This window comes from Octopus sinensis, linkage group LG5, assembly GCF_006345805.1.
Source record: "Octopus sinensis linkage group LG5, ASM634580v1, whole genome shotgun sequence".
Lineage (NCBI taxonomy): Eukaryota > Metazoa > Mollusca > Cephalopoda > Octopoda > Octopodidae > Octopus > Octopus sinensis.
This window is the reverse complement of record NC_043001.1, coordinates 40,141,164-40,165,959: the sequence shown is the minus strand read 5'-3', so window position 1 is coordinate 40,165,959 and position 24,796 is coordinate 40,141,164. Positions and strand designations below refer to the sequence as shown.

The 24,796-nt window shown below is 36.5% G+C and overlaps 2 protein-coding genes across 5 annotated transcripts in view; one reads left to right on the top strand and one right to left on the bottom strand.

The window, feature by feature from the left end:
• Positions 1-24,796, top strand: part of LOC115211595 (nucleobindin-2) — a 59,465-nt gene that overhangs the window by 9,610 nt on the left and 25,059 nt on the right. For all 4 annotated transcript variants that reach the window (XM_029780167.2, XM_036503338.1, XM_029780166.2 and 1 more), the window contains exon 2: positions 7,686-7,810. In XM_029780167.2, the coding sequence (XP_029636027.1) occupies positions 7,697-7,810 (114 nt within the window). In that variant the 5' untranslated portion in view covers positions 7,686-7,696. The remainder of the gene's footprint in view (positions 1-7,685; positions 7,811-24,796) is intronic.
• LOC115212122 lies at positions 4,588-4,935 on the bottom strand. Its single transcript, XM_029780963.1, has one exon. It carries the CDS (start codon positions 4,933-4,935, stop codon positions 4,588-4,590), a length of 348 nt encoding a protein of 115 aa, XP_029636823.1.

Sequence of the window (24,796 nt, the reverse complement as noted above, 5' to 3'; positions counted from 1 at the left end):
CTGAAGTTTGGAACATGCCCCTCCATGATTTTTCATACGTATGTGATAGTATATATCTCTTTTTGGTGTTCAAGAGAGTAGAGATGCAGCGCTTTCAGGTATTCTTGGTGTATTTACTGGTGAATATTCCTTGTAACCCTTCAATTTCTTCTATGAATTAGGGTTTTTCATAAAATTAGCTTAGCTACTGGTTTCCTTGTTTGTTCCAAGATATCTTGTACTATTTATTAAGTCACTCTTTTGTCACTTTCACCATCCAGAAGTATAATGAACTAGTGGTTGACCCTTTGGAAACCTATAATCAACTATGTCACTGTTCACAAAGTACATGACAAATAAATTATAGTGTAATCACCATTTCTCCCCCGCATACAGAAAACTATGATAATTACTAAACCTATTGTTAGTGTGGGTAATGTTTTTCACTAGTAATAATAAAGTAATTTATTGGTGGTTTGTTTTATATGTATGTTTAAAGAAAAGTAGGTGGGGTAGTTAGTGCCAATCTGTTCAAACCTGTTTTGGTTGTGCAATCATAAAGCTACACATCAGCATTACCATACATTTGTGACTTTCAATTCAAATTTTCCTATCCTTGACATTTTAAAGAAAACAAATGTTATGAAAATTTGTTTTATTGATTTTTTTTTCCCTTGAGGAAGTAGAGATATAGCCTGACATTTAGCATGTTTCAGTGTGTCCTGTTCCAAATAAAGGCAGTCCCTCTGACCCAGCCAACTATTGTCCTATTACTTTCACCTCTAACATCTTTGAGTAAATGGAGACAGCTATTAACAATGACATCCTTCAACCACTCTCATTCTCTCTCCTCAGTGACCACCAGTATGGTTTCTGCAGAACCAGATTCACTGTTCCCTACTCTCTGATGTTATTTGCCAGTGAGCTGTCAAAGAGTTTTGGTGAAAGCAATGTTGTTGCCCTAGACATCAGCAAAGGCTTCTTCTGTGTCTAACATACAAATCTTCTATCTAAACTGTCCACCTACTGGCTTTATCTATCTCATCTTTTGCATCAGTAGCTACTTTATCATGTCATATGTTGATGGAGTTCTTTTTGCTCCACTTTCAATTAACTCTGGTGTTCCCTGGGGGTTTGCTTTTGTCGTTTATTCTCTTTGTTCTGTACATGATCCTTCATTCCTCCTTAAATTTCCATAACTATGCAACATCCATATGCAGCTGAGACATCATGTGCCAAACCTGCATTGATTCCATAAATGGAGGCCTTAAGTGTGTCCTTCAGTGGGGCTATACTAACTTTATTTCTTTTAACAACATAAAAAACTCAAGTGCTTGAAAATACCACTGCACTACATTCTTACTGAACATAAATGGTACTCAGCTTGAGCCTTCACAGTCGCTCCAAATGCTGGGCCTGACTACTCTGAGGATTTCTCCTGGTGAAGGCACATCCTTAGTATAGCTAAGACTGCATTTCAAAGTCAACCCTAACAACTGCTGACACTTTACAAGACTCCAGTACAATAAAGTACTGCTCCCACATCTAGAAGAGTGCAACAACTACACAAACAAGCACCCTGAACCACATTCAGAGAAGACCCATTTGACTAATTATAATTCAGTCATTAATGGACATACTCCAGTCTCTGGTCCACAGGGATATTGTATCTTCTCTCAGTCTTTTCTATCATTACTTTAATGGCATCTGTTTCTAGGAGATCTGTACTAACCAGTCTTTTCTCACCAGAACTTTGGTTTTCTGGAATTTTCTTTCTGTTCATTTTGATCTCTATCTTTTTAATGGATATAACAATCATCAATTGATGCCCAAGTGTCCACTTCATCATATGTGCCTAAGCACAAGCGACCCTTAATAATGAGTGAAATCCAGTTGTAAATAGAATATTTATACAGTGATGAAGTTTTTTCTTAATTTTCTTTCATCATCAAATAAGGTAGATGAAGACAATATTCTAGATCACACAGAACATGATGCTTCAGTTAGGTCTGGAAGGATAAAAAGTGTGCCAATTTTTCTCTATTTGTACATTTGTTTGACGTCTGCAATGCTGGAATCTCAAAAAAAATTATGCTCATGCTCGGTGCAAAGGAAAGAGAATATTTTATGGCACTTTTTGATGATTATGATTGTAATTTTTTGTGTGCAAGAGGTTAACATTCATTAATTTTTTATACCTATTTAAAGTGAAAGTAAGTTATAAAAAATATTTTATAACTTAATTTCACTAAGAAATTTTTTTTTTGTTTTGCTCATTTGGCACAAACATTCAACTGAATCATGCAACATATTCATGTAACCCTTCCACATTAATTGTATCAAGACCACTGTCTTGGAGATCCTCCAAAGGTCATGGGTTATTAAGACTTCCTTAAGACTTAAAAGTACAAAAAAATAAAATGGCTTATTTTAATTTGTTCAACATAATTGTATATATTTTCACTTTCTGTCTAGTTTTAGTTTTAAAAGTGTCTTTCTTATTTATCAGAAATTATAATATATAGTTGTGAATGTTCTTTGTTTTTAATTAAATGTTGTTATGAGACTCATGGGGCCAGTGTTTAACTCCATATTTATTGGAATAGGAAAATTTAATATTTTTAAAAACTTTTATACCCAGAAACTGTAAATAGATTGTATTTAATAGGGATATTTTAGACAACTTTGAACAGGACAGAAACTATATTCTGTTGCCAAGTTGCTTGTGGTGTTAATTCTGTATTTAAAAAAAAATACTAATTCAAATTAAGGAAAATATAAACCATAACATACATTAACTAAACGATTCAGGCTTAACTTTTTATGCTTTGCCTATATTTAAGTATTTAAAACCTTACTAAATATAATAAATGTGTAAGTAGTGTAGCTGGTTATGCTCTTTCTTTCTCTCTTGCTCAGTTTCTAATATATATGACCATAAAAAATATCCTGAAAGATTGGCTTTGGTGGAAGAAGTGCTTTAGTATATCATTGGTAAGAAGTTAGATCTATATTTGGCCAGTTGGATTCATGACTTTACTCTCAAGCATTCAATTAACTATTGTTAACACACATAGGTTTTCTTTAGTAGTGATTAGTACTAACAAACAACTTCATTAAATGCTAAAAACTGCTGAACTATTTTTAACAACAAAGAGAAAAAAAAAGCAATATTTTTTTAATGAATCAGAGCTTATTTGTTTTAAAAACTAACAGAAGTTGATTAAATAGGACAGAATAAATAATTTGATCGTTTAATGGTGTATTGAATTGTGGAATGTATCTGATTTCTTTGTTTTATACTAAATATTGAAAAATCTCATTGAAAATAATTCTTGAGTTTTATTATTATATAAATTTCTATTTACTTCTTGGAAAAAATCTTTTTCTATTATTGCATATTAAAAAAAAAAATCCTGATGATTTGCACATTTCTTTTTAGTGTGTGTAAACGTGTGTGTATGAAGCTTTTTTTAAAAAAATATATTTCGTGATGTCTCTTCTTGAAATAGCTTTTTAAAATTTACTGGGTAGGGCATAAAATTGCATTCATTTAAATGTTTTTATGCAAAGAGGAAAGAAGATAGATGCAATGTGGAAAGAACTAAGAAAGACTGGTATAAAAAAAAAGTATCCATTTTTTCTTATGTCTATTAGCATGGGTTAAGTGTATATATTTATGGCTGGATGCCTGTCATGTTGCTAACCCTTACTTATTTTACAAGTAAGGGACTTTTTATTGCTCTATTTTTCTAAACTGCAGTCAGTGGACAATTTGTTGACAGAAATTATAATACATCACTGCTTGTAGCTTAACAATTTCTGAGATGTGCAAATATGAACAATCACACAGGTTTACATGTACATATATATATACAAGGGTGGGCTGCAAAGTTCATAGGCTGACCACGATACAATGGCTGAACTTGATCAAATGTGTTTTATTTTATGACATAGTCACCCCTACAGTCTATACGCTTCTTCCATTGGTGTTGCAGTGGTTGGGTTCCCGTGGTATAGAAGCTCTCATCCTGACTCTCACAAAAGTCTTCAACAGCAGATTTACCTCATCATTGGCCCAATAATGCTTCTCAGCCATGTGTTTTTTCATGTTGGTGAATAGAAAATAGTCAGATGGTGTCAAATCAGGAGAATATGGAAGGTGATCAACCAGTTCAAAGTCACAATTGTGCACAGCAGCCACTTCAACCACAGACTTGTGTGCAGGAGCTTTGTCCTGGTGAAGCAAGACCCCCTTCATCAGTTTCCCAGGCTGTTTTGACTTGATTGCCTTTCACAGATGCCTCAGCAAGTTGGCATAGTATTCTCCATTGATAGTATGGCCTTTCTGAAGGCAGTCAATGAACACAATGCCCTTTGCATCTCCTAAGATGGAGGCCATCACCTTTCTTGCCAATGACATCACCTTGACCTTATTTGGTTGGAGAGAAGACGGGTGTTTCCACTGCATGGACTGAGTTTGGTCTCTGGCTCAAAGTGGTGAATCCAGCATTCTTCTTGGATGAGGAAACGTTCAAGGAAACTGGCTGGATTTGCTTTTAAAAGTACCAAGTTCCCTGTGACATGACCAGCCTGGTGTGTTTTTGATCAGGTGTGAAAAGTTGTGGAAATCTTCGACATAAGTTCGTCATGCAGAATATTCTCTACTTGTTTATGGGAGCTCCCTACAGCATTAGCTATGTGATCAATATTTAAACGTCTGTCATCCATCACCATGTGTTGAACATGATCAATGTTTTCTTGGGTAGTGGCTGTGGCAGGACATCTGGACCTTGGGTCATCTTTAATACTCTCCCTACCTGCCCACTTTTTCACAATTGATAAAGCTGGAGCATCAGCCCCTAGTGTAGCAACCACATCTGCATGAATGTCCTTGGGGGCCAACCCCTTTTCCTGCAGATATTTGATAATACCATGGTGCCAAATTTTATCCATTTTCACAAAAAAATCTTCCGGTACCACTTTTCCAAGTCCTCAATTCTATATCCAATATGAGTTTATCTGGAAAGAAAAAATGCAGTAAGCATCAGTAAAGGTAGAATTTAATGTATGATAACTCCTTAATCAGCCTATGAACTTTGCAGTCCACCCTTGTACACAAGATGGGCTTTGTAGAATTTCTGTCTACCAAATCCACTTACAAGGTATTGGTTGGAGTTATAATGTGCTATGTAGAGAAACTGAACCCAAGATTATGTGATGTGAAGTGAACTTCTTAACTACATAGTTATGCCTGCACCTACCTGATAGTAAGCTAATAAATAAAGATAAATATTTAGAGCTGTCCATCAAGCAGAATGGTGATATCAGTTCATAAAACATATATTTAAGTAGTTTATTCCATTATCAGTTTTAGCTGTTAGAAAATTTAAATTCAATTGGAATCTTCACACCAAATTTCTTCAAAGAGTTTATTGAAACTGTAGGAGAAGGATGGAAATGCATTATATTTGTAATTGGAAAGAAACAGGAAAAATGTGTGTTATACATAGAGCAATTTATTCAAAATAGAAATATTGGTCTTACATGTTGCAGTTTCTCACATATGTCATACTGTTTCATTTCTCATGCTTATGTTGCAACCATGTGGTTTCAGGCTCAGTTCCACTGTGTGGTACCACGGGCAAGTATCTTCTACTATAGACTCAGACTAACTAATGCTTTGTGAGTTAATTTGTTAGATGGAAATTGTGTGGAAGATGTTTTGTGTGTGTGTTTGTGTCTGTATTTGTTCTTCAATGCTTGACAACTGATGCTGGTCTGTTTACATCCCTGTAAGTTAACATTCCAGCAAAATAGAATGATTAAAAAAATAAAATAAAACTGAGTATTTGTTTGACTAAAATCCTTCAAGTCAGTGTCCCAGCATGGCCAAAGTCCAATGACTGAAACATCTTTTCCATTTTACTATTTCTGTATTTTTGTCTCTTTTTTTCAGTTTCCTTGGATTTTTCTCATTTTATTTTCTTTGGCTCCTTCATGTGTTTAAAGTTGTTTCCACATGTCTCTTGTTATATTAAGATAAAATTTAAAATAAAAAAAGAAAAGTTTATTAGAAAGATGTATTATGATGAGTTTTAACCCGATCAAGAGGTGTTTAGATCACTCTGTTGGAAAATGTAGGCTGTTGTACTGTTCATAGTAAAAGTAAATCAAAACATTAAGCTGTCAATCAAAAAAAAAAGACTAAAAATCTAGGCAGCAACAGTAATGGACTTTTCTCTTCAGCGTTGTTTACATTGTCTAATCAAAGTAAGAAGTTCTAATTATTTGACCTGTATTTGTTTAGTAGCTTAAATTATTTATCTTTACAAGCTGGAAACCAGTTCAGGATGCCTAGTGTGTTTATAGTATGTTGCATCAGCTTTGCTTCTTGTGAACTAATACTGTTAACCTCAAGTATAAATAGGGATTTCATGTTGGGATAATGCTTGTATCTAAGTTTATCAGCTGTCTAATTATCTTTTACATTATTTGATTTTTATTTTTGTAATTATTGCTTTATTTGTTTTTGTATTAATATCTTTCACAGAAACTCGTCTTGCATTCTGTAGATTGTTCTTTGTATTAGAATTATTTTTAAGAATAGATGGAATCATAGTGATTGTTTAAAATCTCAATTATTTATTAATGCATTTTTGTAAATATGTTCTTTAGAAGCATTTTTCATAGAGTATCTACTGAATAATAGCAAAGGGTTTCAATAATAGCAGAGAGTTCAACAGGTGCAATTTTTGTTCACCACATTCTTAACTGTATTCTTTTATTCTCTTACTTGTTTCAGTCATTTGACTGTAGCCATGCTGGAGCACTGCCTTTAGTTGAACAAATCGACCCCGGGACTTATTCTTTGTAAGCCTAGAACCTATTTTATTAGTGTCTCTTTTGCTGAACTGCTAAGTTATGGGGATGTAAATACACCAACATCAGTTGTCAAGCGATGGTGGGTTGGTGGGAAAAACAGACACACAAATACATATATTCATATATATACACACGCACACACAATTTCGGGCTTCTTTCAGTTTCTGTCTACCAGATCCACTCCCACCCAAGGCTTTGGTCAGCCCAAGGCTATTAATAGAAGACTTTTGCCCAAGGTGCCATGTAGTGGGACTGAACCCAAAAGCATGTGATTGGGAAGCAAGCTTCTTACCTGCATCTATGTTTTTCATACAGAAAATATCCTTAGGAATTTTTCCTGTGGTTTTATTTTAAATTGCTTAATCAGTGAATACTTTTTTTTTCATTAAAAACCTATATACTTTTAGTCATTCTGAATTCTGATGACAAGACTTTACTGAAACAAATCATCACCACATTTAGTAAAGACCAGATTCATTCCTCATTCAATTTTTAATCAGTTTATTTTGGAGTGGCTTCTTGCTTATAACAAGAATTATCATAAATGCTAATGATTTTTATTAGAATTGTTTAGTCCTGATACAAAGCAATTTTAAGTTTAAATCTCCACAAAGTTAAAGAGAGTGCCTACTTTGCAAGGAAAATGCTGAAAACTGAATTTTTATCCTATTCATATTTCAACATTAATTTTACCCTTTCCACTTCTGTATAAAAGCTCTTATTTACACAAGACTTGAAAGCATTATTCTTAGAATTTAATGTTCTTATTTTGTTTTTCACTTTAGTTAGTGAAGGTTTTACATTTCCATTTTTTTTTTCAGAAATCCTTGTGATGTATATAACAATATTAGTAAGTTTGGTGCTTTTGGTCATCAATGGTATAGTATGTCCACCAGTAAAACCGGGCACCAAGCCAAAAGAAGGTGCATCAGTCAATGATACCAATGTAAGTTTATAGTTTTTCTATTTGTATCCCCACATACATTTCTTTTGTCTCCGAATGTATTATTTCTTTTTATGAACATTAACTCCAAGATTTATAGTTGGATAATAGGTTTGTGAATTAACGCCTTGGCAACGTTTCCTCTGGGGACTTGTTTCAGAAGCTCTTGCAGCAGCTGTAGACGCGGTGTTAGCAGATCGGCGGCTTCTTTGCTAGACTTCTGTCTCTGAAGTTCGAGCAGCTGCCATTGAAACAGCATTCATGGTGCGGTGAGTTCTGTGTTGGTCTTCAGTTTCTGCAGCACAAGCAGTCGCAGATAAGATGGCAATAGTGGTCATGCGAGTGTTTTGCTGGTTGTCTGTTTCGAGAGTTCTTCTGGTGGTCGCATGTTCAGCAGCTTGTTACCGACAGATGGTAGTTTCCAACAATGGTTCTGAAGCTCAAATTTGTTTTGTTTCTTCTGCTTTGGCAGTATTTCGGCCAATGGTGAACGTCTTCTGTCATGGCATGACCTAAAAAGGGAGGTTGAGGAACACTTAGTCCCAGTCAGAAGGATAAAAGCAAGCGGCTGATAGGATGTGTGGGTATGAAGCCATAAGCATGTCTTAATGGAGAGATATCCATAAGGTGATATAGTAGCAGTACGGTAAGCTTTGTTGCAATGGGAGCCGTCAACGAATCAAATCACTTCTCAAAGGGGCGATTAACATGTTTTCCACTATCTGCATTCATTAGCGGATGTCAATCATAGTTTGTTCTATGCTGGAATAAATACATGTATGTGAATTGTCAACAGATAATGTCTAGTAGTTTTACCGTGAAGCCTGAGATAACGTTGCTTATCGATTCATGAGGTAGAGGCGTTTGTCAAAAGTCCCTCTATCTATGAATGTATTCCAATGGCATGAGGTGAAATGGCAAGGAGCAACACTAGATGTAATAACAATTTTGTGACTTACCAACTGCAGCTGGATTAAAGGAGGAAGGGATAACTTTGAGAGGAGAGGTTGCTGTGAAAACATTGGAGCAGAATCGTGACTGGTGTTAGTGAAAACAAAAGGGTTTTTTTAAGTAAGATGCAGTAGCATAAATAAATCTGAATAATCTGGTGTCACATTGAATGCTGGACCAATAACCACATTGATTATGTGGTACGCAGCTTCATTGGGCTTCTGTAGTTCAGTTTCAGTTTTCCAGTCATCCACTGAGTACCGCAATGCCATGAAACTCTTTGGGTCAAACTGCAAATGTGTATTGAGTTTCGTTGAAATTGGATGACTTTTTGAAAAAATTGATAATTATCGAGTTTTTGTGAAAACCAAACATTATCGAAGCAGTTATTATGACTAAAACATGTCTTGGAACACACCTAATGCATATCAGCGGTTTGGCCCGGCCTCACCCGAAAGCACTTATACATGGAAACTGTTAACAGCACAAAAATATAACTTTTTGAAATGCAGCTTGGGCATTGATTTGATTCAAGAGGTTACCAAGGTTATTGCTTTAACAATGTCACGCCCCAAACCATCTTTTCTCAAGTGTAAGGCCTCATGTTTCTGCAGTTCCATGGTAATTTATTAAGACCCGTGCAATATTGGTTACTACTGCTAGTGAAATGGATGAAGTAAGTAGTAAGTACTTACCGGTAGCTTGTGCAGTGCAGAGGCTGTTATTGCTTTAGCTATCTCATGCTACACATAGAAATCGCTTTCATTTATTGCAATGGAAAGCCTCAGTGCCAGATGTTTACTCTTATTGGCAGTGGCTATTTTGAGGTCACGTGGGGTCATAATGTGTGTGCACCCCATGGTGGAGATTAATTGTTTATGCATTGGGGAAGAAATGGGGTCAGTGTTCTGAGAAAAACAAATATGGAGCTATCTCAACAAAGGCATTTTGTTCAAATGTGAGTTTGTCGATTTGTGCTCAAACAAAACGCAATTTAATGAAATGAACCATGGCATAAAACTTGGGAGAAAGTGCATTTGTTTACTGAGTTTGGTTTAAATCAGCTCAATGGTTCCGGTGCTATGGCCTGCCTTAAAGGCATTTTTTGAGTCGGTTTTTCCAGTGCTGTGCTCAAATGAAACGGAATTTGAAAAAAATAGTGAAACAAAAAACCTTGGGTAAGAATGCATAGGTATGTCAAGTTTGATCAAAATCGGATGACTTTTTGAAAAAAATAAATAATTATCGATCAAGATTTTGCGAAAACTGAACATTGATTGAAGCATTTGTTATGACTAAATCATGCCTCGGCACATACCAAATGTATGTCTGAAATTTCAATCAAGTTGGTTAGATGGAACTCGAGTTATAAACCTTCAAACTTACAGTGTGCTTTTATTTTGAGCCTGTTTAGTGATTCCATATGTAGAAGCTCAGTCATTGGCTCATTGCGTTGGTAGCATTTTTTTCTTTGTGAAATGTAACAATTGTTTTATTAATACCTTACCTTTCATAACTTGCATAATACATTATACTATTCAGTTTTTTTCTATATTCATAAATATGACTAGATATTAACAATAAACAATCAGATTTGACCTACTTATTTATGATAACCTGTTAGGAAGTTAGTATACTATAAGAAATGTCATTCTGATAGAAACAAAAGAAAAATGTTTATCATATTGAATTAGTTTTCCATGACGTTGGTTTGGTTTATGAAATATGCTGAGTAGCAGGTGTTTCTGATTGACCAGATAGGGAAATTAGATTCTCACACTTTACAATCATCATCATCAAATACCTGAATAATCATTTTTGCCACGCTGGCAATGAATTAATAGTATTATTAGTCATCGAGTTACTTGAATATGTATAATTTTTATTGCAACCTTCATTTTTTTTTCTCTTCTGTAGTTAAGTCTCAACTGCTTCTTCTATCATGAAGGTAGTAATAAATTATTTAATGAACATATCTTTAATTTCCAAATAGATTTTACCATATTAATCTCTTTTTATAATTAACTATTGATGTCTCCAAATTATGCAATCCTTGCTTATTGTTTTTGAACAATATTCATAAGCAATTCTATTTGTAATTTGAAAATGAAACCTACCTGTCATCAAATTTTCTCATACTATTTTACATCTATTTTTCTATAGAGTATTCTTATTTTATTGTTTTACTGGTTTGTCATTAGACTGTTGCCTTGCTAGGGCATCACCTGAAGGATTTGGTTGATTATATTAACCTCAAAACTTATTCCAATCTGATCATCATCATTTAATGTCTGTTTTCCATACTGGCATGGATTGGATGGCTTGACAGGTGCTGGCAAGCCAGAGAACTGCACTAAATTCTACTGTCTGTTTGGCATGGTTTTTATGGCTAGATACCCTTCCTAATACCAACCACTTTACAGTGTGTGTGTGAGGCCTAAAATTTGTGGCAACTTTTAGAAGTATGTTATTCATGATGAGATACCATATAATACAAGATTGTTTCTTTGATATACATAGCTACCAAGTATTTGAACTGTTGAAAGATACAATGCTGTCCTCTTTTCATTGATAGATGTTCACATGGTTTCTATTTTGGATTCAAAGATGTCTAACATGAGGTGTTTAGGGTTCCATGTATATATGTATGTGTAGATGTGTAAATGGGGATCAAAGGTAATCTAATGTTTCGATAAGCTATAGGGTATTTTGATTTATAAAAATGTTTTGTTAATCATGAGATGTGTTTGTTAAATTATAGTAGTTATGCCAAAACTGGGACTTTATTTTAACAATATAAGAAGGATGTAAGACTGTCCTCAATCTGGGATTTGAATTCATAACACAAAAGAATGACCCTAAAACCTGCCAGGGAATTTGTTTGTAGTTCTACTTATTCTGCCAAGCCACCACCCTACAACAACAACAACAACAACAAAAATAATAATAGTAATAATCCTAAGGATATGAAGACAGGAGAAGTCCCTGGCCCATCAGGAATCTCTGCTGAGATGCTTAAAATATCTGGCGGTGGAGGTTTACCCATATTGTAAATCAGGTGGTTCACGAAGGAGTCATACCCAATGATTGGTGTAGCAGCACCACAATCGACTGCTACAAAGGTAATGGTGATGCTTTTGATAGAAATAATTACAGAGGTATCAAATTACTGGATCAGGTGATGAACGCTATGGAGAGTCATTGTCCAACTAGGGAGAGAGCTTAGATGAGATGCAGTTGGGTTTTGTGCCAGGGAGAAGCACCACTGATGCTATATTTCTGGTGAGGCAGTTGCAAGAGAAATATATAGCCAAAGATAAACCTCTGGACTTGGCCTTTGTGTATTTGGAGAAAGCCTTTGACAGGGCCCCCTGATTCCTTATCTGGTGGTCAATGTGGAAACTAGGGATAGACGAGTGGTTGGTGAGAGCTATACAAGCTATGTACTGGGACACGATCAATAAGGTGAGGGTTGGCAATGAGTACAGTGAAGAATTAAGGGTACAAGTAGGGATCCATCAATGATCGGTGCCCAGCCCTCTTGTTCAGAATTGATAAAATAAGTACCTGTTGGGGTCAATGTAATCGACTTATCCCTACCTCACCCAAGCTGCCTTTGTGGCAAAAATTTGAAATAATTATTATGTAGGTGGTGAGCTGGTAGAACTATTAGCTTAGAAACATTTTGTCCATCTTTACACTGTGAATTCAAATTCTGCCAAGGTCAACTTTGCCTTTCATTCTCTTGGGAGTTGATGAAATAAGTACCAGTTATGTAATTGGATCGATGTAATTAACTAGCCCCCTTTCCCTGTTTTCAGGCCTTGTGCCTATAGAAGAAAGGATTATTATTAAGGCGATGAATTGGTAGATTTGTTAGCACACTTGGTGAAACACTTAGTGGTATTTCATCTGCCATTGTGTTCTGAGTTCAAATTCCACTGAGGTCTACTTTGCCTTTCATCCTTTCGGGGGGTCAATAAATTAAGTACCAGTTGAGCCCTTGGATCGATGTAATCGACTATCCCCTCTCTTGAAATTTCAGGCCTTGTGCCTATAGTAGAAAGGATTATTATTATTATCCAGCCTATGCTAGCATGGAAAATGTTAGTTCAAAGCTGCACTCATAAAGGAAAGCTTTGTTAACTAAACTGACTCCATTATTATTAGTGGGTATTTTGACTCTGGATGGAGGAAAAGCAAAGCTAATTCTGGCAGGATTTGAACACAGAATATAGAGGTATAAAATTATATACTTAGGAATGTTTTACTTTGTTTCTCTACTATTTCCCCTCTCTGATTTCTTTCAGAAAGGAAAGATTTTTATGATCTTACTGGAGGGTAGTATGGTACTAATATGTGAACAGGACTTTAATTAGGAAGAAAAAAAATTGGATTGCAGATTATAAAACACTTATTCTCAGTCATGGAAACAATAAAAGTGTTCCCTTTTGGGCTGGGTAATGTTGGCTGAGTCAGTTCTCACTGTGTTATTATCCTAAGAGGAATAAGTAGCAAAGTAAGCCTCATCTGGGTTTGAATTTGGAATCAAGGGAAATGTAACTAAATATAATAATGCATTGTCTAGTGTTCTATTTAATTAATAACTTTTTATGTTCTGATAATAATTTGTATGTTGGCACAAGGCCATGTATTTGTCAGGGATATTGTTGATTGAATTGACTCTAGCACTTTTATTTGATCTACTAAGGAGTAATGAAAGAAAAAATTGAACATGATTAAATTAGAGCTTAGAATATAATAGATATAGAACTAAACAGTGGAAAATATTTACTCTGATGCTGTACCAGTTCAACCACTTCATTAATAATTTGGATCAAAAAAAAAAAAAAAATTGAAGTTATTCATACAATTAGGGCTAAAGTGAACCAAGAAGGGATATCTGCTCTGGATTACTTTTGGGAGGCAGCAATTGATATTTGTATTAGGTGGTATTTTGGGGGAGTAGATGGAATTGAAAGACTACCTCAAACAATACACAATCTAGCTATACCATTGAGTATCATCATTTTAAGCACATATCATCATTGTTTTAATGTCTACTTTTCCAAGCTTGCATGGGTCAGATTGGGTACATTGGGGGCAAAGTTTCTATGGTGAAATGCTCTTCTTATTGCCAACCCACTTATTTCCAAGTAGGTTAGTAATATTCAAGTCTTTTGAGCAACAGACAGCTTGGGCATGTTTTACATGGAGAGCTGGAAACAAAGACGTCCATATGACTGAGCTCTTTCTTTACAAAGATTGTGCCGCATGTCATGAAATCTGGACATGCTTTCATTGTTGATTGCAAGCAAGAAGCACCATCAAGAAGCCATTGATTATAAATCAGCAAAAATGGGGAAAATATAACTCATAGAAACACACACCCATACACAATTCACTTTGGTTTGCTCAGGGCTATAGTTGAAGATACTTGCTCAAGATGCCATGCAGTGGGACCAAACTCAAAACCACATGGTTGGGGAGTGAGCTTTTTAACCACACAGCTAAGCCTGTGCTTATGTTGAAAAATAAAATATAACATGTGATTCAATTTAACTGATCACCAAATCTAATATATATTTAGAAAGTTATTGAGTAATTTTTTTCACACTACCTATTTACTTATAGTTAATGCCCTAAGCATTAGATAATGATGATACTATTTCACCTAGTTTTATATATGTACACACACATGCAAAGATGATAATTATATAGATATATATTAATAAAACATCTAATATTTTATTAAAGCACTCTTTTACATTAAAAAAATTATATTCAAAAAAATATTGTGAGGAAATTTATAATAGATTCATGGTTCATTTGGCTTAGTAAGTTTCCTGTTGCTCACTCTCCCTTATAGCTATCTATCCACCTTCATTCTCCCATTGGTCCTATTGTATAAGAGACTGCAATGGTTCACCTCATCTCTCTGACTTCTCCATTAACTAAACCTGCATGTTATAGACTGCATCAGTCTGCCCTCTCCCTTCACTAGGCAGATGTTTAAGTGCATCAGGCCACCTTCATGCCTCTATAATTCCTTTCCACTAGTGCATCTCCCTTTCCCTCTTGCTCTTTTTTACTACCAGCCATCACGCTCTCCCACCCCTCACCTAATTTTTTTTTATCATGCCACCCACCTTTACTGTGGTCATCCACTCTCTAATCTTTATCTTATTCCATAATCCACCCTTACATTTTCACCCTTCTGGCATCAACCATGTTTGGATAGTGCTTTTTACGTTCCACTGGCACGGGGGAGCCAGTTGGGCAGCTCTGGCAGCAACCCATGCATGTTGATAACCTTCAGTAATATTGGACATGAAAGACGAGTATTACAAAGAATTCATATGCCTACCTCTTCATTACAGCTGAACATCCTTATTTGATTTTGAACCTCATTAGGATATCATTATTGTATAACGTCTGTTTTCCATGCTGGCATGGGTTGGACAATTTGACATGGAGCTAGCTACTTGGGAGCTGTCCAGACTCCAATTGTCTATTGCTGCATGGTTTCTATGGCTGGATGTCCTTCCTAATGCCAACCCTTAACAGAGAAATAAGTAGCCAATTTGTTTAAATATATAAAGGGAAAAAATACCCATGAAGCCGAGCAAAATTGCAGTTGTGGAAGATATGGGCCTCATGGAGGCAACACACTGTCATTTTAGCCAATTTTCTGCTCACAATGTGTACTCCTCGATTTCTAACATTACCTGACCTCATATTTGTAGAGGAAGGATACAGTTAATAAAATCAATTTATCACTGGTATTTATTTATTTTACTGATATCCAAGGTAAGAAATACCAGCATTGTATGTTCATAATTTTAATTTTTTACATTGATACACACACTAGCGTAGCTAGAATGTATGCCACCAGACCTCACAAGAATCACACATTGTCTACTGCAGACCCAAAAGTTCCACCTGGGGAGGATCACCCTCACTCCCCCAGCTATGCTAGTGGATACATGTTGGGAAGGAGAAGTATAGTTGACTTGATTGGCTTATGAAATTTACTTCCTTTCTTGGGGGGACGAAAGCAAAGTTGTTGCTGTGAGATTTTAATTTGAAATCTGCAAATAAAATGAAACATTGTATGTGCATGGTTTCTGCCACTCTATTGTTGTGTTCCACAAAGTCAGTTGAGCTGGACAAAATGATTTATCTTATGTCTTCATATGTTCTGAGTTCAAATCCTGTCATGGTTGATGTTTCATTCTTTCAGAAGTGATAAAATTATCAGGTCATCCCATAAGTTCTGTCCGATGTTACCTTTTTAAAAATCGAATGAAATCTAATAGTAATTTAGAATGTCTAATGGAATTAAAAATTATTTTTATGCATTTGTGTACATTTAAACTAATTAAATATTATTTTACAGAATAATAGAATTAAAATTTCTTTGATTAAAACCCTTTCTAACATGGAAGTATCCAAAGAGCATTTGAGGCACATAATGCTTTATGAGTACCAAAAAGGAAACTCTGCAGCCAAAGCGGCTTGAAACATACACTAGTTTATGGGAAAGAATGCTTGAATGAAAGAACTTGCAGATGGTTTGCAAAATTCAAAAGTGGTGACTTCAGCCTTGAAGATGAAGATTAAACAGGATACCCAGTTGAGTTTGAAAAGCTCCTTGAAGCATTACTTGAAGAAAATCCTGCATTATCAGTTGAAGAATTGGCAATAAAGCTTAGTTCAAACAAAACAACTGTTCATTGTCGTCTTCAACAACTTGGAAAGGTTCCTAAACTTGGAAAATGGGTGCCTCATGAATTGTCCATAAGCAACGGCAAATTCTGCTCTTCTCTCCATTCTCGTGAACTAATTTCACCCTTTTTGGACAGACTTGTGACTGGTGATGAAAAATGGATCTTCTATCAAATTTTAAATGTCGTAAACCGTGGCTTGGTAAAAGGAAAAGGCTCAACCATAACCGAGAAGGGAACTTCATGGGAAAAGGTTCTTCTCTCTCTATCTGGTGGGATTGCAAAGGAGTAATTCACTTTGAATTGTTACCACCTAATGCAACAATCAATGCTCAAGTCTACTGTCAGCAATCAGAGCATTTGAACCAAGTTTTGAAGAAAAAAAGACCCACATCAGTAAATTGAAAAGGAGTGATGTTTCATCAGGACAATGCATGACCCCACACTGCAAAGATCACATCACAGAAGATTGAAGAGCTTGGTTGGGAAAAATTCCTCGTTCACCTTATTCTCCCAACTTTGCTCCTTCAGACAACTATTTGTTTTATAGTTTACAGAATCATTTGGGGGACATAGCTTTCGCAAGCCAGGAGGAGGTCGAAACTGACATTTCAGAAATCTTTGTTTTGAAACCAAAAGAGTTTTACATTGATGGGATTAAAAAGCTTGTAAATAGATGGAAGGAAGTCATAGATAATGAGGGAAAGTACATTGATGATTAAATGTTAATTAAATATAACATTTGGTCACTTGTTTTCTTTATTCAAAATTTGGACAGAACTTATGGGATGACCTAATAGTAGCTGTTGATCATTGCCCAAAATTTGCAGCTCCAATATTGGTTAAAAAGGGTTGTGAGTTGGCAGAAGTGGTGATCTGAATAAATTGCCTTGCAATCTGATTTCTGGGGGCAATAAAATAACATTCTGGGATATTAATTTTGTTGGCTGTTTCTTTTCCCTACAGAATTTGGCCTGTGCTGAGGTGAAAACTAATGTATTTTTAGTATGGAATTTTGAGTTTAATGAGAAAACTAAAATTAATTAAGCAAATATTAAAAAGAAACAAAAAAAAACATTTAGTATTTATATTCCAGAGTTCATTTGAATGATTAAAAAAGAAAATGGAAAAAAGTAAAGCAAATCAGATACTAGAAAAGTAAATTCTTTGCATTAATTTTATGTGGCAATAAATAGATTTTAATGCATACCAAGTAAGTGGCTGAGTTTATTGAAAGGACGAAAGTCTGAATTATGTCTTGAGGGTGATAACATTCCAGTATTTCTTTGGTTTTCTTTTTACTATGTTCTTTATTTCCTTCCCATCTATCTTTCCACCTTTATTTACTCTTAACTCTCAACCACTACGTTGCTTCAGTGACTCACTTTATTTACTCATACATCTTGATACTCTCTCTCTCCACATACAGCTGCCCAAATATTCACCCTTTCAGTGTAGCTATGTAAAGATTGTGGTTATCAATCGTTTACTCTTGTCAATTATTTAGCTATACATTTCTCAATTCGTACTCCTCTCTACTCTTGCTATAGATTTCTTTTAATACTTCTTCATTTGTGTGACTAGGTTTACATTTACTCATTTTTTTCTCCGCCACTAGCTCCTCTTTACCAATATTCTATCTTATCTTACACCTCTCCTCATCTAGCTGTCTATTCTCTACATTTACTCATACCTCATATCGCTTTGATCTCTACATTTCTCTTCTGTCCCTCTGACATGGTGTCTTGCATTATTTATTCTTCCTTATATCCAATCTAATATGTAGTTTTCTAGTTTTAATACTCTATCCTTGTCTTTATCTTTACTCAACTCTTCAATTTAGTGACGTATATTTACACACTCCTCCGATTTACTTAGGTGTGTTTACTTTCTATTTCACTTATGTAGTTATTTCTCTAGCCGCGTTTACACCCATACTTTGTAACTTTCCTATCTTTATCCACTCTCCAATTTAACTGAAATCACTGTTTCTAAACTATTAAAATTTTTGCCTTTTTTAGCTTGCTTCTGCCATAAGTCTGTTTTAACTCTGTCATCTTCTTCCGTTTTTCTTTATTAAGTATGTTACGACGCTTTCTCTTAGTCAGATCTAGTTATATGTTTCTGCTTCCCCCCCCCCTCTTGCCACTTGTCTTAACTATTTGAGCAGTCTGCAACTGTAGATCTTCCCTTCTCTTGCCCAAATAATTTATCTCTTCCTCCTCTCAATATAATCTCCATTCCTACATTACTCACTGCTAATGTAGTTCAGCCGCTGTGCTGTCGCTTCCTCTGTTTCTCCTACTACTATGTTGTTATAGCGTTGCTATTATCTTTCTAATGTAAATCATTCACTCCTCAGTAGTTCTCAAACTGATTAATACCCGTCCCCTTCCCTTCATATAATGCAAAGTTTTGCGCCCTTCATAATTCTTTCTTCGCTATGGTACTGGACAGTTTAAAAAAAAAACTTAATTTTTATTTAACAGGGCAGTTTATCTACCTTTTCAGTCTTCACAGGCCGCTCTCTATATGAAGCCGGTCTGACGGAAGGTCAAACCAAAATGGCTTGCTTGATCTGCTAAAAATAGCAACCAAATCTATATCAACACACACCCTAGCGTATTCAAGAAGGAAGGATGCGGTCCTAGATATATTGAAAAAAAGACGCGATCGTCATATCTGGAATGTCTGGTCGCAAGTCTCCTTAGGATTGACCTGTGACGAAGTCGACAACGGTAGAGATGGTTACTATAGTAACTAATAGTTGGGGTAGTAGTAGTTGTAGTTAAAACCTTCCTCTTACTATTCTTACTCGATTTTTTTGCATATTCTTACTCGATATTTGCATATTTAGCAGCCATCGGCGAGTTTGATAATGTTAACGTTTTAGAATACTGAAAAAAAAATCATGGGTACTTTTTGGTTATCTCACTCCTATTGAAAAAATTGGGTTATCTCCCCAACTAAAAAAATTGTTTAACCCTCAATAAAACAAAAAGAAAAAACAAAAAAATTAATAAACATGAAAATCAAAAAGATTAAACGTCTTATTGAATCTGATAATATTTTAATAATAAATCATACAAAACTGAAAAAAATTAAACATCTTATTGAATCTAATAACATTTTTATAACAAATCATCACATAGTTCCACTGCGTGGCACCTTGGGCAAGTGTCTTCTACTATAGCCTGGGCCGACCAAAACCTTGTGAGTGGATTTGGTAGACGGAAACTGAAAGAAGCCCGTCGTATATATATATATATATATATATATATATATATATATGACCACCCGGAAGACCTCCACGACGGTGGAATGACGATTTCAAGAGGACGATTGGGATCATGTGGATGAGAAAGGCGCGATCCAGAGAGGAGTGGACAGCGTGCTGTGACCAGCGGTGTCAAATGGACGCCTGACGGACTGGTCTGTCAAAGTGATATATATATATATATATAAATGTGTGTGTGTGTGTATATGTTTGTGTCTGTGTTTGTCCCCCCCCCATGGGTGCCAGTTGTTGACAACCGATACTGGTTTGCTTACGTCCCCGTAACTTAGCTGTTCAGCAAAAGAGACCGATAGAATAAGTACTAGGCTTACAAAGAATGTCCTGGGGTCGATTTGTTCGACTAAAGGTGGTGCTCCAGCATGGCCACAGTTAAATGACTGGAACAAGTAAAAGAATAAAGAGTATGCCTATTGAGGAGGCCAAAAGTCAACAATGTATTGAAGTATTGAATCAAAAAGATCTAACCCTTTTAATTCAATCTCTTGTCACTACATAAACTCAATATTTTAGTGGGGTGAGATAAGCAAAAAGTACCAAATTATGTACTTCATATTGTATATCATCATCGTTTAATCATCATCATCGTTTAACGTCCGTTTTCCGCACTAGCACGGGTTGGACGGTTCGACCGGGGTCTGGGGAGCCAGGGGCTGCTCCAGGCTCCAGTCTGATCTGGCAGTGTTTCTACAGCTGGATGCCCTTCCTAACGCCAACCACTCCGCGAGTGTAGTGGGTGCTTTTTACGTGCCACCTGCACAGGTACCAGAGGGGTCTGGCATCGGCCACGTTCGGATGGCGCTTTTTATGTGCCACCGGCACAGAAGCCAGTCGAGGTGGGGCTGGCATCGGCCACGTTCGGATGGTGCTTTTTATGTGCCATATATATATATATATATCATCATCATTTAACGTCCACTTTCCATGCTAGTATGGGTTGAACAATTTGACTGAGGACTGGTGAACCAGATGGTTGCACCAGGCTCCAATCTGATCTGGCAGAGTTTCTGCAGCCGGATGCCCTTCCTAACGCCAACCACTCTGAGAGTGTAGTGGGTGCTTTTATGTGCTACCAGCATGAGGGCCAGTTAGGCGGTACTGGCAACGGTCACGCTCAAATGGTGTATTTTACGTGCCACCTGCACAGGAGTCGGTCCAGCGGCACTGGCAACGACCTCGCTCGAATGTTTTTTTCACGCGCCACCGGCACAAGTGCCAGTAAGGTGATGCTGGTAGCGATCATGCTCAAATGGTGCTTTTTATGTGCCACTGGCATGGAAGCCAGACATCTGCTCTGGGAGTGATCCCAACCAGGTGGAGCTTTTAGTGCTCCACTGGCACGGGGTGCCAGTCATCGAATTTGGTTCAATTTCGATTTCACTTGCCCCAACAGGTCTTTGCAAGCAAAGTTTAGTGTCCAATGAAGGAAGTTTGGCATGGGTGCCAGTTGTTGAATTTGGTTCCATTTCAATTTCACTTGCCTCAGCAAGTCTTCGCAAGCAGAGTTTTGTGTCCAAAGAAGGAAAGGTATGCATAAGTGGGCTGGCTACACCCCTGTTAAAGGCCACAGGTTATGGTCTCACTTGTCTTGCCAGGTCTTTTCATGCACAGTATATTTCCAAACGTCTCGGTCACTAGTCATTGCCTCAGTGAGGCCTAATGTTTGAAGGTCGTACTTCACCACTCATACCAGGTCTTTCTGGGTCTACCTCTTACACAGGTTCTCTCAACCAAAAGGTGTGGCACTTTTTCACACAGCTATCCTCATCCATTCTCGCCACATGACCATACCAGCGCAATCGTCTCTCTTGCACACCACATCTGATACTTCTTAGGTCCAACTTTTCTCTCATGGTACTTACACTCTGTCGAGTATGCACACTGACATTACACATCCATCGGATCATGCTGGCTTCATTCCTTGCGAGCTTACGCATGTCCTCAGCAGCCACAACCCATGTTTCACTGCCATGTAGCATGACTGTTCGTACACATGCATCATACAGTCTGCCTTTTACTCTGAATGAGTGGCCCTTTGTCACCAGCAGAGGTAAGAGCTCTCTGAACTTTGATTGTTTAACCAGCACGTTAAACAAATGGTTGATTAGTTATTTAATCAATTAACTAACAATAAAGAAATGTTATTGAACCAGCGTGTTTGTTATTATTGGCATAATGATCCTCCCAAGACAAGATTTGTTTCAACACACAAATTCACATCAAGAATCTTGCAAACTAAATACAAAAACAAAGTAATCAAGGCGGTCATTTCTCAAAATGCATAGAAAATAAATAAGTAATTGAAATTCCTATTCAGACTTAGAAAATTTTTATATTTATATGTACTGGACAATTTTATAAAGTTCTCATGCATTTTCACATGTATATGAGTATATTTATATATTATTTCAGTCAGAGGCTGTGACCATGCTGGGCACCGCCATTAGTATTTTAGATGGATTGGTTGTATTCCATCTACTTAGAAGGCTGTAATATCATTTGACAGGAACAAGGTATAAAGAAATACATGGAACAAGGTGGTAACTTTAAATGTCTTTAATGCTGGCCACCTGTATATATATACGAGCTGAATAATAAATGGAAATAGTTGAACATTTATTCATATTTCTACATGTATCTGCATGGGCTGTATATTTGCTATTAACTATTGCTCATGAATAACAATATGTTAGAACCAGTGCAGTATTGCTGGTGCTGTGAAAAGGCAGACAATGGTCACTTCATGTAAAGATAGTTCGAAGGAGATGAGATGGCAGCTGAGTAAGAGTAGAAATTACAGCAGCGCTTGCTGTGTCTGATGCAATTCAACCAGCCGCAGCTGTGCATCAGAGATAGAGGGAGCGAGGAGAGATACTATAATGTAAGTGCAGTTCAGTGCCGTAAAATGAACCAGAGTGGAGCTGGTGAAATGAGTTGGCATCATGGGGCTGTAAAAACTCAGTAAATCAATATGAAAAGATGGAGGAAAAAGGTCCACAACGGTTGCATCATTGATAAAAATCGGCAGACTCTCTTCTTTCGTTGGCGGGTGAGTCTTCTTACGTCGGATGGGTCTCCTTTTTAGATGTGTGTTCCACATTAGGTCAGCATTATAGAAGGAATTGTAGTGCTGCATCGGGTCACCATTTTACTTGGATAGGTTGTATTCCATCTAATGTGACCCTACTCAGAAGGCTGTAATATCATTTGACAGGAACAAGGTGGCAACTTTAAATGTCTTTAATGCTGGCCACATGTATATATACAAGCTGAATGATAAATGGAAATGGTTGAACATTTATTCATATTTCTACATGCATCTGTGTGGCTTGTATGTTTGCTATTAACCATGGTGAGGTAGCTCATGAACAGCAATATGTTAGAACCAATGCAGTGTTGTCAGTACTATGTAGAGATGTTGACAACGTTGGTGAGAGACATGATGGTGGCAGCGAAGATGGAGGTCGCCGTAATGTGGTAAGTGGTTAGACCTTAGATGGTCTGGAACCAACAGACCCTGAAACTAGGAGGAGGTGAGTTTTTATAGCTAACAGTAGACTCAAATGAAGTTTTGAACAGACTCTCATTTGATTTAGTTGGTTGGGTTGCATATTGGCATGCAATAGAGTAAGAGACAAATTGCGCCAGTACCAACCAATCAGAGTGGTAGACACAATGGGGTCCAAAAGAGTGCCCAAAGGTTAGCTGTTAGCTGTCAATATTCGTATGTATGTATAATAGAGGAAGTTTGCTACAGTAACATTTGATTAATTTCATTTCCATGACCCTTACACTCTAATTGTAATAAAATGCTCTTGCACTCTTCATCTCTACATTTTTACTCTCTCTCTCTCATCTTAGTCATGCAGTATACATTTTAGATTTGTGAGGACTCAACTCTTAGAGTGTAACCGTCATACTAGAGACATGGGAAACTGCACCCCGTATACTCTGTAAAATGCTTTGTGATAGGAAAGGAGACTAGCTGTAGAATTTAAATCAGATGAAATGTACAAATGAAACATCTTCTAACCTACTTAAGTGAGCAATACTTCCTGATAAGAGGTGACTTGAACTGTAAAGACACATCCAATCCATACCAGCATGAAAAGCATAGGTCAAGTGCTGATCATGTTAATAAGACAGAGGAAGTGACCATTAAACTTAGTGTTGACTATTTGGAGTCCAACCTTAAGTGGTTGTTGTAGAAAGCTTTGTGAAGTTTATCAACTAGTGAATCTGTTCTGGTTCAGATGAAGAACTTTCTCAATTTCAGGTTGAATTCAATTATGCAACATTGCATTGTAGATTTTAAAGGGAATAGCCATAAGTGTGATACCTCTGTAGTTGGTGGTCAGTGATAAGTCTCCTTTCATAGGGAACAGGAGAATGCAGACCTGGATTCTGCTTTGGTTATACATATTGCAGGATTGTTAAAGATTTTTGCCTTCCAAATTTTATGCAGCACCTCTCCAGACCAGCTACTTTCCTGTTCTTTAATCTCTTCTGTACTACTTCCAACTCCTCTTCAGTGAATGGGCCTTTCTTGATAGGAAGTTTATCTCTGAACTGGAGATTGTTGATGGGGACTCCCACTAGGAAATTCTTGAAATGATCTCTCCATTTCTGTAACCTTTCTTCCTTACTTGCTGCCTCTAGTTTGGTGATACAGATACTTTTTTGATAATTCAAGTGGGAGTACTATTGGGCAATACACTTGCATCCTTCTTGTTCATCATAGTACTAGACTATAGTTGGTGTACATCTATTGATCTTTAACAGTAACATTGGTTTTACTCTACAGAAAGCAAGAAGTAGGAGGTGTCCAGACTGGTAGATCACTAATGCTCATTGTGCAGATGAACTCAATAGGAACAATGCACATGTTGTATGCTGTTCTCAACAAATCATGGAAACAATATCAAATGAAGGAGAGCTTTATAGAAATATTCCTAGCATATCAATCATTTGAGAGTGGTGGTTAAGATATGCTGGTCACTACTATTGAAGCAAAGA

Excerpts from the sequence above, each read along its gene's own strand:
- LOC115212122 (XM_029780963.1), bottom strand. The coding sequence starts at position 4,935 with ATGGATAAAATTTGGCACCATGGTATTATCAAATATCTGCAGGAAAAG.